The sequence below is a fragment of the Mus musculus genome, chromosome 10 (genome assembly GCF_000001635.26).
Source record: "Mus musculus strain C57BL/6J chromosome 10, GRCm38.p6 C57BL/6J".
In the NCBI taxonomy this organism is placed as follows: domain Eukaryota; kingdom Metazoa; phylum Chordata; class Mammalia; order Rodentia; family Muridae; genus Mus; species Mus musculus.
This window is the reverse complement of record NC_000076.6, coordinates 119,194,532-119,212,183: the sequence shown is the minus strand read 5'-3', so window position 1 is coordinate 119,212,183 and position 17,652 is coordinate 119,194,532. Positions and strand designations below refer to the sequence as shown.

The window sequence follows — 17,652 nt, the reverse complement described above, 5'->3', positions numbered from 1 at the left end:
CATAGAAATGATTAGATGTTTTATTGGCTTTTCAGGAATCATTTTCTCACTGAATGATAAGTCCAGCTCATCAAACCTGAAGATTGATGCGCTGTCGTGTCTGTATGTCATCCTCTGTAACCACTCTCCTCAAGTTTTCCATCCTCATGTTCAGGCTCTGGTCCCTCCGGTGGTGGCCTGTGTGGGAGACCCGTTTTACAAGATCACTTCAGAAGCCCTTCTTGTCACTCAGCAGCTTGTCAAAGTGATCCGTCCTCTAGACCAGCCCTCTTCGTTCGATGCAACGCCTTACATCAAAGATCTCTTCACCTGCACAATTAAGCGCTTAAAAGCAGCTGACATTGATCAAGAAGTCAAGGAAAGGGCTATTTCCTGTATGGGACAGATTATTTGCAATCTTGGAGACAATTTGGGTCCTGATTTATCAAATACCCTACAGATTTTCTTGGAGAGACTCAAGAATGAGATTACCCGGCTAACGACCGTCAAAGCGCTGACCCTGATTGCTGGGTCACCTTTGAAGATAGATCTGAGGCCTGTGCTGGGAGAGGGAGTCCCCATCCTTGCTTCATTCCTCAGGAAAAATCAGAGAGCTTTGAAACTGGGGACCCTCTCTGCCCTGGATATTCTCATTAAGAACTACAGTGACAGCCTGACGGCCGCCATGATTGACGCAGTTCTGGATGAGCTCCCCCCCCTCATCAGCGAGAGCGATATGCACGTGTCGCAGATGGCTATCAGCTTCCTCACCACCCTGGCCAAGGTCTATCCCTCCTCCCTGTCCAAGATAAGCGGATCTATCCTCAATGAACTGATTGGACTTGTGAGATCGCCTCTACTGCAGGGAGGAGCGCTCAGTGCCATGCTAGACTTTTTCCAAGCTCTGGTTGTCACTGGAACAAACAATCTAGGGTACATGGACTTGCTGCGCATGCTAACGGGTCCAGTTTATTCTCAGAGCACTGCTCTCACTCATAAGCAGTCTTATTATTCCATTGCCAAATGTGTAGCTGCCCTTACTCGAGCTTGCCCTAAAGAGGGACCCGCCGTAGTAGGTCAGTTTATTCAAGATGTCAAGAACTCAAGGTCTACAGATTCCATTCGTCTCTTAGCACTCCTTTCTCTTGGAGAAGTTGGACACCATATTGACTTAAGTGGGCAGTTGGAATTAAAATCTGTAATATTAGAGGCTTTCTCATCCCCTAGTGAAGAAGTCAAATCAGCTGCGTCCTATGCATTAGGCAGCATTAGTGTAGGCAACCTTCCTGAGTATCTGCCCTTTGTACTGCAAGAAATAACCAGCCAGCCCAAAAGGCAGTATCTTCTGCTTCACTCTTTGAAGGAGATCATTAGCTCTGCATCGGTGGCAGGCCTTAAGCCATATGTTGAGAACATCTGGGCCTTGCTGCTAAAGCACTGTGAGTGTGCGGAGGAAGGCACCAGGAATGTCGTGGCTGAATGTCTAGGGAAGCTCACTCTTATTGATCCTGAAACTCTCCTCCCACGGCTTAAAGGGTATTTGATATCAGGTGAGTAACAAGAATTGGTCATCTCTAAGTTTCTTGATAGTTAGTTGCCTTGAAAGATGCCTAATGAGGAATTACCATCTGCTTTTTTAAAACATGTTTAAAGCCATGTGTGTGATGAGAAAGCACTTACATGTGTTATAATATGGAGTGATATTTGGAGGTACTTTGTTCCTCAGAGCAATGAAGTCTAATTGGGTAATGTCTAAATAAGTGCTATCTAGTTCTTTATGCTAGCTGCATTTTAATGTTGCTGGTTTTTTTATTTAAAATATAGAAAAGACAACTCTTGAATTTAATATGAAGATCTTGGATATACTTATATCGAAATTGCAAAAATTATTGAGTTTAAAGGCAAAAAAAATACTTTTGACTTGTCAGTGTTTAGCCAATTAGAATAAATAGGTAATAATTCATAATAAAAGAGTTAAAATAGTGTATTTAACATTTTGTGAGGGCTAGGTCCTGTTTCCTGAGAGTTAGAAGACAGCAGGTTGGGACAATGATGGTTTTACACTGTTGAAGACATTTCCTGGTCACTGGGGAGTGCATAGCAATGGACTTGCAATTGCAATATGTTTTGATTAGGGTCATCATATGCCAGGAGCTCGGTGGTTACAGCTGTGAAGTTCACGATTTCTGATCATCCTCAGCCTATTGATCCACTGTTGAAGAACTGCATAGGTGAGTGGCAATGACACTTAGGCCTGTGCCTTTGGAAAAGTGTAAAGCTTTGTTAAGGTTCTCAGCGTTGCTTACCCTAGTATCAGTGCTAATCCAAACCCCTCCAGGTGGAAGATGTGGTTTCTTTTTTCTTTTTTTGGTTTTTCGAGACAGGGTTTCTCTGTATAGTCCTGGCTGTCCTGGAACTCACTTTGTAGATCAGGCTGGCCTCTAACTCAGAAATCCGCCTGCCTCTGCCTCTGCCTCCTGAGTGCTGGGATTAAAGGCCTGCCAGGCAGAAGTTGTGTTTTCTTAAGGACGGTGTTGGTACAAGGGAGGAGACTATAGGGATATAGCTACGTAGATCCATGCCTTCTTCAGCAGGAAATGGGGCCAGAGGTAGTGAACATTTTGAACTGCATAAAAGTTCAGAGCTAGGCAGCAGAGATACAGATGAGTGGTCGTACTAGGACCTAGAAATAGTTTATGTGAGCAGATGTCTAGTCCCTCCTTACTGTCTGCATAGATATACTTAAACTTTTGTATTATGAAAGTCAGGATGGGGAAAGACCTGCAGAAGTTGTCAGGGTTTCGGCATTCAGTTTACCAACGTGCGGTCCTTGGGGTCTGTGTTCCTCATCTAATCCTGTTTGTCAGCTCCCTGTAGCCCCCTCCTTTCCCTGAGATTCTGAAGAGGTTGGTGATGAGATGGGATCCTCTAACGAGGACTAGTTATTGCCCGACTAGTTAGTGCCCTGCAGCCTCTGTGCTGCTCAACAGAGCGCATGCTCCTCCTCTGCTGAGTGGTCGGGGTGTCTTCCTATGCTGACTGGGAAACAACGAAGGGACTGGAATAAAGTACCTGTCCAAGGCTTTACTGTTAACACAGGGAATGATCTGACTCTGTGGCCTTACGGAATTTTACATTCTCATTTTTTCTTGCACATTTGCAAAATAGCAGACTTAAAATTCTGGTTTTACAGTAGCTGGATACTGTATTTGTCATTTGTCCTGTTGGGTTGTAGACTCCTCATTACACTCCCATTTTCTTACTAATTCCCATGTTCCTTAGTGAAGACACAAATAATGTTAGGATGTGATTCTCCATCCTTTGAACTGTATCCCTGCCAAGTCTGTATTGAGCTCTGCTTCTTGCTGCTCTTAGAGAACTATAAGGAATTTTGAGGTGTTAGGTTTGTCGGCTACTGACTCCATCACTTCTGGGCAACTCATGTATTTATTAACTATTATAAAAATAGTGAACTCAGCCTTAGGTCCTGCTCTCTATCCTCTGCATTATTGGTGCCTAGAGTGACTATCAATGAAAAATGTGCACACATTCAACACCGGTAGTTTATTTCCATGCTGTTGAAATATATTTTTTGGCCTCATTTAATCTTGTCTGATTTTTCAGTGACACCCCCCCCCCTTTTCATTTTCCTTGAAGAAATAACTGCGATACCCACAATAACTAAGACAGTTTAGAGAAGAACACTTTGTGATTGTGTTTTAAACTTGGCATGACTGGGTTGTTTCTCTTACAATTTTTCAGGTGACTTTCTAAAAACTTTGGAAGACCCAGATTTGAACGTAAGAAGAGTGGCCTTGGTCACATTCAATTCTGCGGCCCATAACAAGCCATCACTGATACGGGACCTTCTGGACTCAGTTCTTCCACATCTTTACAATGAGACAAAAGTTAGGAAGGAACTTATAAGAGAGGTGAGTGTGCTAGATTGCATCACTCCCCCGCACTTACCTTTTCCTTGCCACACGCTTGCATGTCCCTTCTTGTTTTAACAGGTAGAAATGGGTCCATTTAAACACACGGTTGATGACGGTCTAGACATTAGAAAGGCAGCTTTTGAGTGTATGTATACACTTCTAGACAGCTGTCTTGATAGACTGGATATCTTTGAATTTCTAAATCATGTTGAAGATGGTTTGAAGGACCATTATGATATTAAGGTAAGATGTTTGTGAATGTTGGTAAAATGATTTAAAACTTTGATGAAACAACTTTTATGCTTGTAATTTACTTAGCTGTATAAGAAAAATTAATTCATCTTACAAAATGTATGTGCAGAAGCAGACAAAAGCAGTTGCATTGGTTAATACACAAGAGAAAGCCAAAACCTCTTTTTACCTAAGGAAGGGATGTAGATCCCAAATGTTTAAGATTCGTTTCCAGCCTCCTTCATGAATAGTGCTTACCCATATTCTTTGCCTTGGAATCACACACATCCTTTCAGGCCCATTTTGATGAGTAGCTAGCCACCAGTTTTCTTACTTTCCCTTTGATGTCATGAAATCTCTTGGGCTGAGTATTAACCTTTGTTTACCTGCTCAATACAAGACGAGCCCTGTTAAGCAGGAGTTGTGTCAGAGGCCAACCTGGAGCCCTGTCCTTTCAGATACACTGCAGTCTGCAGAGGCCTTAGAACAGAGTCATGTTGCTTCCTAGGTTTAGAGCTATGTCTTGTTTTCCTGTTTATCCTATTTAGTTATGTTTGAGCAAATAGGTCAGTAAATGAGAGACTTGAGAACAAGGAAATGAGCTCTATCCCTTCCTGATCCTCTGTAATGGGGTCTGTGGCCGAGCAGAGGGAAAGTGGCTGCTGCACAGTTACCTGAGCCATGCACCCTAATTCCACTGTTTATGGTGCAATCCTACATATTTATAGTCCAAGGAGAAAGAATTTTGAAAACATTTTTGGGGGGTCTTGTACGAATTTGAGTAATGATAATCATATGCTCTCCCAAACTTTGCTGAGAAGGAAATTTCTATAAAGTTTTCCTTCCAGTTCGTCACGTTTCTAATGCGTTGAGTCCTTTAGCTTTTTCAGAAATCCCAAGTTTACTGTCTTCTCCCTGCAGATGAAATAACATGTCTGACGGATGGGGCCAAAGAATGGGAATTTTAAAATTCTTCCCACCTGGGTGTTGTGATGTGCAGTCAGCCTTACTAGTTTTGTAGGGTAGGCTGGGCTTTCCCTGGCACTCACTTCAGGGTTGGAATGAGTCAGATTCTGAGCGGCAGATTAAATTGAGATAGTACTCTAATTGGCATAGTAACCACTTTTTCTATTTAAGAGAAGTGTGCCAGAATGTGGGGTTTTGTCATTAGGAAAAAAAAAAATATGTGCTTTTTTTTTTTTTTTATTCCAATAGATGCTAACATTTTTAATGTTGGTACGACTGTCTACCCTCTGTCCAAGTGCAGTACTACAAAGGCTGGACCGACTTGTTGAGCCACTGCGTGCTACGTGTACAACTAAGGTAATTGTTGCTCGGCATCAATTTAGGCTACATTGGCATAGGAATTAGAGGGCGTGGAAATGGACTCAGATAAGATGTTAAAATATTTATGACTGAGTCCAGGGAAGGGAGTGTTGAGGCAGTATCTTGTTCTTTAGATAGGCTGACTTTGAACTCTCCGCCTTGTCTCTGAAATGCTGAGACTATAGGCTTATGCCACCATGTCTACCAACTGGAAGTTTGGCTTTGGTTTTGTTTCATTAAGTTAACTTCCATATAGATAAGAACAAAGCCAAGCAGTGGTGGTGCTCATTTTAATCCCAGGCCCTGGAGGCAGAGCTAAGTGGGTCTACACTTAGTGAGTTCAAAGTCCTCCTGCTCTACAGAGTGAGTTCCGGGTCAGAGAAACCTGTCTCAAAAAAAAAAAAACAAACCAAAGAAAAAACTGACAAGAAGAAAAGGTGAAAACTTCCTTCTTCTGGTGCTTTATGATTCTGAGTTCCTAGTGTATTCTTTCCCCTCCCCCCCCTCCCCTCCCCTTCTTGTCTTTCTTTCTTTCTTTCTTTCTTTCTTTCTTTCTTTCTTTCTTTCTTTCTTTCTTTCTTTCTTTCGATTTATTTTATTTGTATGCATACACTGTGGCTGTACAGATGGTTGTGAGCCTTCAAGTGGTTGTTGGGAATTGAATTTTTTCCCTGCTTGCTCCAGCCCTAAGATTTATTTATTATTATACATAAATACACTGTAGCTGACTTCAGACACACCAGAAGAGGGCATCAGATCTGACTACAGATGGTTGTGAGTCACCATGTGGTTGCTGGGATTTGAACTCAGGACCTCTGGAAGAGCAGTCAGTGCTCTTAACCGCTGAGCCATCTCCCCAGTCCTTCTCTAGACTTTTCAAATTAATTTTGTTAGTATCTTCCCTTTTTGGTGCTTTAAGAAACATTGATGTTTCTTCAAAGGTCTGCCAGAATTCAGAAGTGTATCTTAAAGTCGTGGGTTTTCTTTGTTGGGAAATTCTTACTGCTTCAATCCCATCCTGTTTTAGTTTGCTTCTATTGCTGTGATAACAGAGCATGACCAAAACCAAGCGGAGGCGACAAGGGTTTTTATTTCATGTTATTGCTTATAGACCACCATGGAGGGAATTAGGACAGGAGCTCTTAAGGCTAATGGAAAGGCACGGAAGGATGCTGCTTTTACTGGCTGCTTCCCTGCCTTGCCCACGTTGCTTGCTTAGATACTCTAGCACACCTGCCCAGGGACAGCACCGCCCACAGTGGGCAGGGCCTTCCACGCCGGTCATCAGTTAAGAAAGTGCACCACAGGCTGACCTGCAGTTACTCAGCTGAGCTCCTCTGTTTGAGCAGGACTCTAGCTAAAACTCACTACCATGTACATCTTGGTTCAATTTTACAGGTAGACTTGTCTCTGGATCTGTGGCTGCAGGCACTGTCCTTGTCTTTTGTGGGGATAAGCCTGCAGGGTAATTACAACAGTAGAGGGCCAGCAGGGGTGTCTTCATCTGGTGGAGAGCAAGCATCAAGCCTGCAATGGTTTGCTTGGGACCACGGCATGGGCATGGGTCATTGTTAGGATCCTAGAAAAGGGAGGTTGTTTAAGGAATTCAGTCCTGGAAGGCATCCTTTAAGTTTGCTTTGGATGGCTGAGGAAGAAAATACCATGTTAATTGTGTATCTGGGATAGGCTGTAGCAGATTGTCTGTAAGAGGAAACTGGATATTAATTAAGGATTGAATGATGGTAATCAGCATAGTTGATTTGACCTGTGGAAGTAGATTAGATGACTTTTGAAAGGAAATCTTAAACAAGTTGAAAGATTTTTTTGGACATATATCTCGAATGCTAGGGGGAAAATAAGCATTTAAATAAAGAAGCAAGAAACTTTTGTGTTGAAAAGCACAGTTTAGGTGTTCCTGTAGGGGGCAAGCAAGCAAAGCCCTGGGGGCAGCGTTGGCAGGCTTTGGTGGAGGGGGAGGGGCCTGCTGTGCCACGAGCCTGTGGTGCTCTTAGCAAACAGGTTCCTTTTTTCCCCGTTTGTTTTTTCTTGGAAAGCAGGAGATGAAAGTCCAATCTTGAAGAAAAGCTCAAAGGAATATAATAAGCATAGAGGGTTGAGTGAAAGGCTTTCTAGCCAAACCGGTGGTAGCCTGCTAGCCAGTGTGAGAACTCGAATCTTGCCTTTTGACCTGCAGGGACCTCAGGAAACCGTGTGTTGGCTGGCAGACAGAGGAAGCAGAGAGCTCAGAGCACGCATTGCCGTCTGCGGAAGCAGAGTTTAGGGCAGGCCTTGCTGTCTGAGGAGTAGCTCTATGGGGGCAGTCACTGTGGGGCTGGGGGAGCAAAGTACCAACTTCGGGTTTTGGAGGAGGCGAGACTGTCGCTTGGAAGCAGAGTGGAGAACAAGGCGCGGGTCCCAGAATACCAGGAGCTTGGGACATTGTCTACGTGACTAATAGTCACAGGGTTATGGAGTTGAGGACTTGTGATGTCAGGCACCTGTGTCTGGGTATGTAGATCACTGTTCTGACCCTTGTAGAGTTTTCTACTGGGTCTCCGGAGTAAGCCTCGCTTGACCAAAACACAGACTGCCTTTCACAGTCCCACATGGCTAATCCTCAGAAACAGTTAACAGCATGAACTACCTACCATGACATAGGACACGCCCTGCTTCTAGGAAGTGGAGATGCATGGAACCATGTTTATTGCAACACTGTTCACAGTAGTCAAGTATCAAGTCAACCTAGGTGTTCATGTGATGAATGGATTTATAAAAAGTGTGATATGTAATATGTGTGTATGTGTGTGTATATATAAGCATACATACAGAATGAAATTAACTATTAAAAATGTGAAATTATTTTTAGGAAAATGAGTAGACCTGGAATAATTGTGATAAGCAAAATAAGTCAGACTCAGATAAACTTGTTTTCCTCCCTCGTGTGAACTCAGGCAAAACAAATAAAAATCTACAGGATTAAAAACAGAAGACATGAAAGTAAAAAGTAGCCTGAAGTCTGTAGTAATGTGGGTAAGATTCAACAATAAAAGCTTCAACAATGAAACGTTCTATTCTTTTTGAGAGGATCCTAGCTGGCTCAATAGGGGAAGTGCTTGAAGTGAGTCTTGGGAACGGACTTTGGACCTTAAAAACGAAACCTGTTTAATTGTGCTTTAATCAGTGTAACTATATGAAGGCATACATGGGAATAGTGTTTGGTGTTCAGAGGAGATACATTTAATCTAAGTACTTGGATTCTTGGTAGGGTCAACTTGATTCAACTAAGTAGGCCTGGATTTTCAGTCTTTTTATATATAGTAAGACTTGTGTGAACTAGTCCCTTACTAGGAGACAACTGGTGTCTTGAAGTTTGATATACCCGCACTTGAAGTGTCGTGTGCTTTCTGGGCCTGTGAGGGAGTAGCAAAATTCCTACTCACTAGGAACTTTCTCTTCATGCACTTTGTTCTGTTATAGCATGTAACCTGAGTTTTCTTTGTATTGCAGGTAAAGGCAAACTCTGTAAAGCAGGAGTTTGAAAAGCAAGATGAGCTAAAGCGGTCTGCCATGAGGGCAGTGGCGGCTTTGTTAACCATTCCAGAGGCAGAGAAGAGCCCTCTTATGAGTGAATTCCAGTCACAGATCAGCTCCAACCCGGAGCTGGCAGCCATCTTTGAAAGTATCCAGAAAGATTCTTCGTCCACCAACTTGGAATCAATGGACACGAGTTAGATGTGTGCGCCCCGTGAGGACCATTCCATGTGACCGCACAATGCACTGAACGACAGGTTGACCACAGCCACGGGAGAGAAGTGTCCAGAGCTTCACGATGTTCCACTTTACTTTCCTTCCCGGGAAGTTTGTTTGGCTTTCTTCCATTGTTGTTTTTGTAGCTTTTACTTCAGAAGTCTGTATTTCCATAAGCCAGAGGTTGTAAAGCCACTGATGTTTTTAGTGGTTAGGGCAACATTTGAAATGGGAACTTAAAGCTTGGATTTATGAAATGTGGAAATAGGGTCCAGTATCTGTTTGCCCTGTAATGTGTAGGATTAAAATGTTAAAACTTTATGACCATGGATTTCTTGGTTTTGTAAATTCTCTCATTTAAAATCAATTCTGCAACACGAAGACCATGTTTCTTTCCTTGTACAACCTCTTCTTTCAGCGACATAAAATGATTTTTACCTGGCAGATAGAGTATTCATTTAAGATATGTTATATTTCAGAGAGATTGGCATCTTAGCCAAGATGCTGAAGCACCACCTAAGTATACGGCCTAACAATATCCCTGTGCACACTGACTTTTGCATGAACAGGTTTACAACTATGTCTTGTCTGTAACAGCATGTACAGATTCTTCACAATACACATTAAAATAAGCAGTAGTGCAATTTTTCAGATACTTTTGCACACCAAATATTATCTGGTGAAAGAGGAGTTAATGTTGAATCTGGTTTTCTAACTGCCAGTGTGAATTTACGGATGTTTCCAGCAAATCAAGTCACAGCAATTCGCAACTTCTTACTATTATAAATTACCTCACACATTTATGGTTTTCCTCTGTTCCACAGTGTCCGTGCGTGTTCTCAAAGCCAGACTGTTTTATTCTTGTTGAGTATCTGCAGTTGTTACTGGAGGACAAAAACCTCACCTGTGCGTTTAAGTTTTTGTTTTTAAGAAATTTCTCAAGTTGCTCATCACTGGTTTTGTTAGCTAAAGCTTTCTTAGAATTGAGTCACAGCTCACCTCCCCCAGCCCATTGGCGAGCTAACTTACCTATTGTCTTTGGTAAGTGTTGAGTATTTGCTGGGCCAGCAAAGCTTTTGCAATTGTTTCCCTTGTAGTTGAAATTGTATCCAACATTCTGTGAGCTCCTTGCATACTGCCTCCATCTTTGAGGTGTTCCTGGAAGAGCTAGCTATTCCAAAAATAAGAGCACTCTTCTTTCTGTGCACACAACGTAGTTTACATGTATTGGAGGGAGGCAGTTGTTAAATTGAGTGGTCGGTTTCAAGAACTCAGCTTGAAAGCTGCACCGTTGGACTGCCGTAAGGTCGAATGCACAATTGCTTGTTCCGGTCAGAGCAGACTGTGGCTGTTGGCTTTGATTGTACAGTGATGCCAACCAAGGGCATTGACTGGTGCTGGTGAGGCTTTGGATTATGCACTGGCTTATTCTATGAAATCGGTGCCATGGCAAAATAAGGCAGGTGATAATTTTATACCATAGTTTGCACAAAACTAATAGGAATTTATTTTAGTATATTCTGCACTATGCATTGCTATGGTATAGATGTGGATAAAGTTCGGCTTGGGGTTATGTGATGTGCTCTCACAGTGGTTACAGCACAAGCTCTGGGACTGAACAGATTTTGACATTGTTGTGTTCCATGACTGTCTTAGTTAATTACCTACAGTTAAGCCCCTAAACTTTCATTGGTTACCCCATGGTTACATGTTACACTTTGTTTTTCTGAGTCTTGCAAGTCAACTCATTTTCCTACGTCACTAAATTCTTGTACGAAGAAAATCCTGCTTTAGTGGTTAAAGTATCACACTACCTATACATACAGAGCCGAGGAACTAGACACGTCTATACACAGGCCATCAGAAGAAGGCTCAGGGGCTCCAGTGCTGAGCCACACTGATGCTGTGGTGATGTGGTCCACATCTGGACTGGAAGCAGCAGACCCACCACCACACATGCTAGGAAGGTCGAGCTTCTGCCTGCCTGCCAGTTCTCCCAGGCGGTTCCTAGAAGTCAGTAGTGCGAGGGAGCAAGCTGGTGGCGATTCTTAGGAATGTGCTGAGATTACTTTAGAACTATATGGAGTTTTTAAAAAGAAAGCTCAGTATACATTGCGTTTGGGGTTTAGACTGTCTTATTAAACTTAGACATGAAGAAGTCTAACCTAAGAAGTTATTTATAAAGTTAGTAGGATTGAATGCAACTATTTTAATTGTATATTTTATTAGTGATATCTAAAGGCTGCTTAACTGCTAGCAGTTAGAATTCTTAAAAGATTGGAATATGATGGTTTTGTTAAATGTTTGTATATTTACATAATTTAATCATAATTAAACAACCAAATGAGTCCTCCTTAGTCTTTACATTCCTTGGGTAAACAATAACACAGGGAAATAATTCTATGGGATGTTTTGATATTTTTGTATCTAGCTCAGCCTCAGACATGAAGCCATGATTGAAGTTCAAAATATTGAAGTATAGAAAACCCTCAACTGCTGAGGTTATTTAATTTCACCTAATTTGTTCCTATGTCTTCAGAGCCGTGTTAGCTACATGATAAAGTGTATAGGAATGCTTTGTAATTGGAGTAATATTTTCTGCCCACATCAAATTTGACTGCTGCTCTTCAGGAAGCTGAGGCAGGAGATGAGTTCAAGGTCAGCTTGAACTGCATAGCAAGACCCTTTCTCAAAATGGCGTGTTTGTGTGCATGTGTGTGAGTCTAAGTTGTCCAGAGTTACGTTTTTGATATTTGGATGCGAAAGTTAAAAGTTGCAACAAGTAAAATTGGGATTGTAGCGTTTACTTGATGTTTCATCTTAACTTAAGCTATGGTCTTTAATCTCTGTGGGGCGGGGAATTGACATTTGGTTATAAAATGGACCACAGTGGACCAGTGCCAGCAGCTGTCCAAAGCTCACCAGATAAAGCTGTTTTTTTTTTTTTTTTAGGAGGAACACAAAAGTGAAACCACATATGCGTGTGAGTAGCTTGGTTTCCTAGTAATACCAGTGAAGATTCTGGGAAGACCTGTGCCATGTTGTGGGGTTTTAGTAACATGGTTTTGTTCTTTGTATGTTAGAAAGGTGGCTTGGCTTCCCCCGAAGGATTTGGTTTTCTTAGGGCATTTTAATAACCAGTGAAGGTGCTGTTGGGCATCAGTGAGTCAGAGTCAGATTTTATTTAGTAGGTTAAGGTTCTGTGATGGAGTCTTCGGCCCTTTAAATTCTAGGAACAAATCTCGGGGTGGTTCGGTAATGTTATTTTGCTCAGGTCTTCAGAAGAGAGAGACAAGGAAAAACTTACTTGAAACAAAATTCTTTTCCCTTTACCAATGAGGCACCGGAAGTGCTGGAATTAGCCTATCTAGGCACTTGGTAACAGTGGGTGCTCCATGAGGGACTTGGGAATGCTCACACATGTGAACGAAAAGCTATAGAGCTGTACTCTGTATCATACGATGGCGGTCCCGTGTCTTACTAGTCTGTGATAAGCTATTACTCTGGAAAGTTACTTTGCTTGTTTCATAGATTTTTTTTTTTCACATTTAAACAAAACTGCAACTGCTTGCTTAGATGAGGGCAGCTAAATGTGTATGTACCTGTACTAGTGTTAAGACGTGTATCTGCTTGCAATCATTGCCATATGTAAACTAAGCGAGGCTTTCTTAAGAGATGTGGAAATAAACTCCTGGTTCCTTATTCTAGAAATAAAATCCATGTTTTCCTTCAGAATTTATACTGCAGTAAGTAAAAAATGTTACTTTAGATAAGGATTTTGGATGGCATAAGCAGCTCTGATCACTCAGTTGCCTTTTGCTCATTAATGAGATCAATAAGGTTAATTTTTCAGGATTTTAGCCATAGATCGGTGACTGGCCTTGGTAACTTTGAACACTTTCTTGCGTAGTGGTTTTCTGCTTTTAAAATCTACATGTAGGGCTTCCAGATAGCTCGGCACTTGCCCCTCCCTCCCAGGACTGCTTGAACCCAAGTTTGGTCTTTGGGATCCACATAGTGGAAAGACACACAATTCTGGCAGGTTGTCTTCTAATCTCCACAGGAATACTATCATAGCATATCGTAGTGTTCGTGGCAGCCGCACCCCCTAAATATAAATACATTTTAAAAATAAAATCTACATTTAAACCATGTTTACTGCTTCATTCCAATATGAGATCTCTACAAAATAAAAACCCAGAAGCTCAGATGAGCACCACTCTGCCATGTATGCTGCCATGGCTCTCACACAGCCTACACTGAGAGTCAAAAGAAAGCCGGAGAGAGAGCTCTGGGGTGTGGTGCACATATGCTCGGGGTGTGGTGCACATATGCTCGAACATCTGTACATACATAAATACAGTCAACACAAAGTGACTGAGCATTAAAGAAATGGCTGTTCTGAAAGGAACTCCTGCTGTTGCTGTTAGGGGCCATCAGTTGAAAGGCTCTGCCACATACAGATAGTAGTAAAAGCAGGGTAGTGGGGAAGGCAAAGTGTGGGCTTAGGGCAGAGAGGCTCTAGCCTGAGGATCAGGGCAAGCATAAGAGAGACTGCATGTAACAGGACCTTATCAGCCAAAGCATAAAGGCACAACCATCTGCATGGTAAGTTCCGGAGCCCAGTGTAGCTAACTGGAGTAGTGAGTCTGGGGTGGTAGATGATGGAGTCCTTGAGTCTGACTGCAGGGACACTAGCAAACTAGGAAAAGGCTGCAGAGCGAGTCTAAAGAGGCAGGAAATTGCCGGAGTACCACAGGGAGCGGGTAACTAAACCAAGACAGTTTGGGGTGGGGGGTTGGCGGGGGAGATCTGTTCCCATCGCACTTGGGACCCAGGATAGTCAAAACACACCATTTTGAGACATGTTGGCTACTGCAGTAGAGGCCAATGAGAAGTGAGTCCCATCAGATTAATCACACCGCAGCCGACCACGGTTTTGGTGGTGAGCTAATCCTGCGCCATCCAGTAGCTAATTCCGAAGGTTGGGGAGAGCAGTCTGCTGTGTTTCGCCGTGAGAATGGCTAGATGTGGACACACTCCTGCAGAGTGCCAGGTCTGTGCCATCCAGTAGCTAATTCTGAAGGTTGAGGAGAACAGCTTGCCTGCCATTGCGCCGTGAGAATGGTTAAACGTGGACACTCTACTCCAGAGTGCCAGCTTCCTTACTACAGACCCTCCATCCCCCTCCTGATAGGCAGCTCCTACTTGGCCACATCTCCCGCCTCCCTTTACCACCACTGTAGCCTAAACCACCTTGCCTTCCAAGGTACCCCTTACCAGTTTCGTTCATTCTTTTAAACCAGTAACACAAGTGTGGAAATTGATTGTCTACATCAAATACTTCTTCGCCAGTGTGTTTCAAGGGTACCTTTTTTTTTTTTAAGTAAACAAAACAATGGTCCCCCTGAGAGGACCAGCGCTTTGGATGTTTTCTAACATGCTTAGGGTACATACATCCCATACCCATGAGTGGTTTTAACCTTTACCTTATTTCTTTTGTCCTGATTTTGTAAATATCATAAATTGACAAGTTAGAATGACATATGTATGGTCACAGTATATGTACATAATGCACGTATATACACGTGTATACTAAGCGATGGAGAGATAAAGGGAGGGAGATGAGGCAAAGTATGTGCTGATGAGCAGGGTGACTTTTAATAGGCACCTGGCACTCTGTAGTATATACATATAAAGTGATTAAAGCTTGCACATCATTGCCTCTAACACTTCTTTGTGGAAATTCAGTCTTAGCAATTTTGAAACTTAACAATTTTTCTTTCTTTCTTTTTTTTTTTTTTTTTTTTTTTTTGGTTTTTCAAGACAAGATTTCTCTGTGTATCCCTGGCTGTCCTGGAACTCACTCTGTGAACCAGGCTGGCCTCGAACTCAGAAATCTGCCTGCCTCTGCCTCCCAAGTGCTGGGATTAAAGGCGTGCACCAATTATTAACTACAGTCATGTTATGCAGTAGGTTTCAAGCCAACCTCTGCAAGCTATATCGGACATTCCACTCTGGGAATGTGAAGTTACTTAAACTCCAAGACCTTCCTGTGGTAATCTGAGTGAGAGTGTCTCCTAGAGGCTTAGTCATTTGAAGACTTAGTCCCCAGTTGGTGCTATTTTGGGAAGTTTAGGAGATTTGGCCTCACTGGAGAAAGTTCTGCCAGTTGGATAGGGCTTTGAAAATTCAAAACCTCGAGCCACTTCTAGTTTGCTCTCTGCTTCCTGCTGTGGTTGAAGATGTAAGCTTTCAGTTTCCTGCTCCGGCCATCTTGCCTGCCTGCCGCCATGCTTCCCCCTCTTAACAGGGCTCGTCCTCAGAACGTTTACCGCCATGTTTTATAGCGTGTTTATAGAAGTAACTAATGCACTGTTCTATCCGTCAGGTTCTGCCATTGCTTTAGCTCCTCGGAAACTCAGAGGCCTGCAGTCCATCCTCTTGGTCCTGCCTGGCGTCTTCCTGGTGTCATAAATCAGTTATTTGTTCTCTCACTGGGTTGCAGATGCCTCCTCTAAGTGTTACCATTTAACCGTTCCCCTCCAAACCCAGCCTCACTTCACCAATGAAACTGCAGCCTTTATTTCCATTACTGTGGGGTTTGAAGGAAACCTTGGGAGTGTGTATAAGGAGCTGTTGAGTATCAATGACAAAGGATCCTGGTACCTCAGATCCACAGAAACTGGCAAAGCCTCCCCCAGGGCAGAGTCCGGGCATTGCCAAAGCCTTCCTTTCCTGTGTGAGCGCGTGTATTACAACTGCCGCTTCCACCTTCCTTCTAACCTAGAGGTCCCACCAAGACTTACTAGCCCTCTCCTGTGCTGAACCTAGCAAAAGTACTGAGTTTCCAGGTATGGGGGTTTGGCACTGGTTCTTGCTGGAGAGCTGCCTTATGGATCTAAATCTTCATTATCAGTTCTGCTACCCACAGCCAAATCTACCATAAGGAGACTAAAGGAATTGAAAGATGGGCGGAAACCCCGTGACAGCCACCCCTAGCCTATAACAAATTTGTTCATGGAACAACAAAGTGACTTTCTGCTGCTGAAGTGTGGCACCTGGTCATGACCTTTGGTCAGGTTTTTGTGCTGTTTTTAAACTCATCATGTTGTTGATTTACTACCTATTTGATTTTGATTGATTGCTTTGATTACTGCCTACTTTGATCGTGATTGATTACTGATTGATGGCTACCTACTTGGGCTTCGCAGAGTTCTCCATTCTTAAGGTTTATGTGTTCATTTTTAAAAATAATTTATTGTATTTGTCTCTGTATTTTATCTGCATGTATGTGTAACATGTGTGCCTGGTGCCCACAGAGCCAGAAGAGTGTACTGGTTGCCCTGGGACTGGAGTTAAGGATGGTTGTGAGCCTTCATGTGGGTGCTAGGAACAGAACCTAGGTCCTTAACCTCTGAGCCATCTTAGCAGACCATGGTTTGCTGTCTTAATCTGTTCTAGAGGAACAGAACCAGTGGAGTGAACATATATGAAAAGCATTTGAGGTCAGCTTACACGGTGTAATCTGGGTAGTCTAACACTGGTGTTCCTTACCCTGGAGGAGAGGCTGAGAACCCAGGAGCGGCTCCGTCCATGAGGCTGGTCTCCTCAGCATTTCCAATGTGGTGCTGAAGGCCCAGAAGAGTCCTGAAGAGCCGCTAGGCTTCGGTCTATGCGGGAGAGAAGCCAAAGAAGCTCATTTCTGATGTCAGCAAAGGAGTGTAGCGGTGGCAGGCACAGATGAACTTGCCAACAAGATGGGGAGAGAACAGGCAAAGAGCACAAGCTTTTCCCTTGGACCTCCTTATGCCTGGGCTGTGGGAAGCCAGACCAACCCAAGATTTTCTCAGAGATTCGGATGAAACTACACTGGGCCAGTGGGATGTCCTGAATGAGTGTGTATTAATGACACAAGGACAACCCCCACTCCCCACTGAGTTACATCAGAACTGTAGGAAATCCCTCACAGGTGTGCCAAGATGCTTGCCTCTTAGTTGACTCTAGATCCAATCAGTTGGCAAACCACATCTAACCGTCACAGATAGTTGCCCACAGCTGATAGGTAGCTCATTGCTTCTACCCAATGGCTAAGCCTCTGGATGGGATTTCTGGCTAGTCTTTGTGAGTCCTATGGCTTCCAAACTTTGAGGAAAGGCCCCTTAGCTCCTCAGAAGACTGAAAATAATGAGCCTGGACAGAGAGAAGGAGCACTCCTTGTCCGCCACCATTAATAACAATGAGACTGAATTCCATGTCAGCTTAAATAGTGGGGTCTCAGATAAGCTGCTTTTAGTATTCAGTATTTATACCTAGAGAGGAGGTTCAATGGGCGAGAGTCATTGCTTTTCTTCCAGAGGACCTGGGTTCAATCCCCAGCACCCACGTGGTGGCTCCCAACCATTTATAACTCTAGTCCTAGCATAGCTGATGC

At 43.2% G+C, this 17,652-nt stretch overlaps 1 protein-coding gene across 1 annotated transcript in view; it reads left to right on the top strand.

Annotated features, from left to right (window-relative positions):
- The window catches only part of Cand1 (cullin associated and neddylation disassociated 1), a 41,244-nt gene extending 27,872 nt beyond the window's left edge, over positions 1-13,372 (top strand). Inside the window, exons 10-15 of the mRNA NM_027994.1 lie at positions 36-1,529; positions 2,115-2,210; positions 3,742-3,911; positions 3,993-4,157; positions 5,361-5,468; positions 8,979-13,372. Of these exons, the coding sequence (NP_082270.1) occupies positions 36-1,529; positions 2,115-2,210; positions 3,742-3,911; positions 3,993-4,157; positions 5,361-5,468; positions 8,979-9,203 (2,258 nt within the window). The 3' untranslated portion in view covers positions 9,204-13,372. The remainder of the gene's footprint in view (positions 1-35; positions 1,530-2,114; positions 2,211-3,741; positions 3,912-3,992; positions 4,158-5,360; positions 5,469-8,978) is intronic.
- Positions 13,373-17,652: the final 4,280 nt, after the last annotated feature.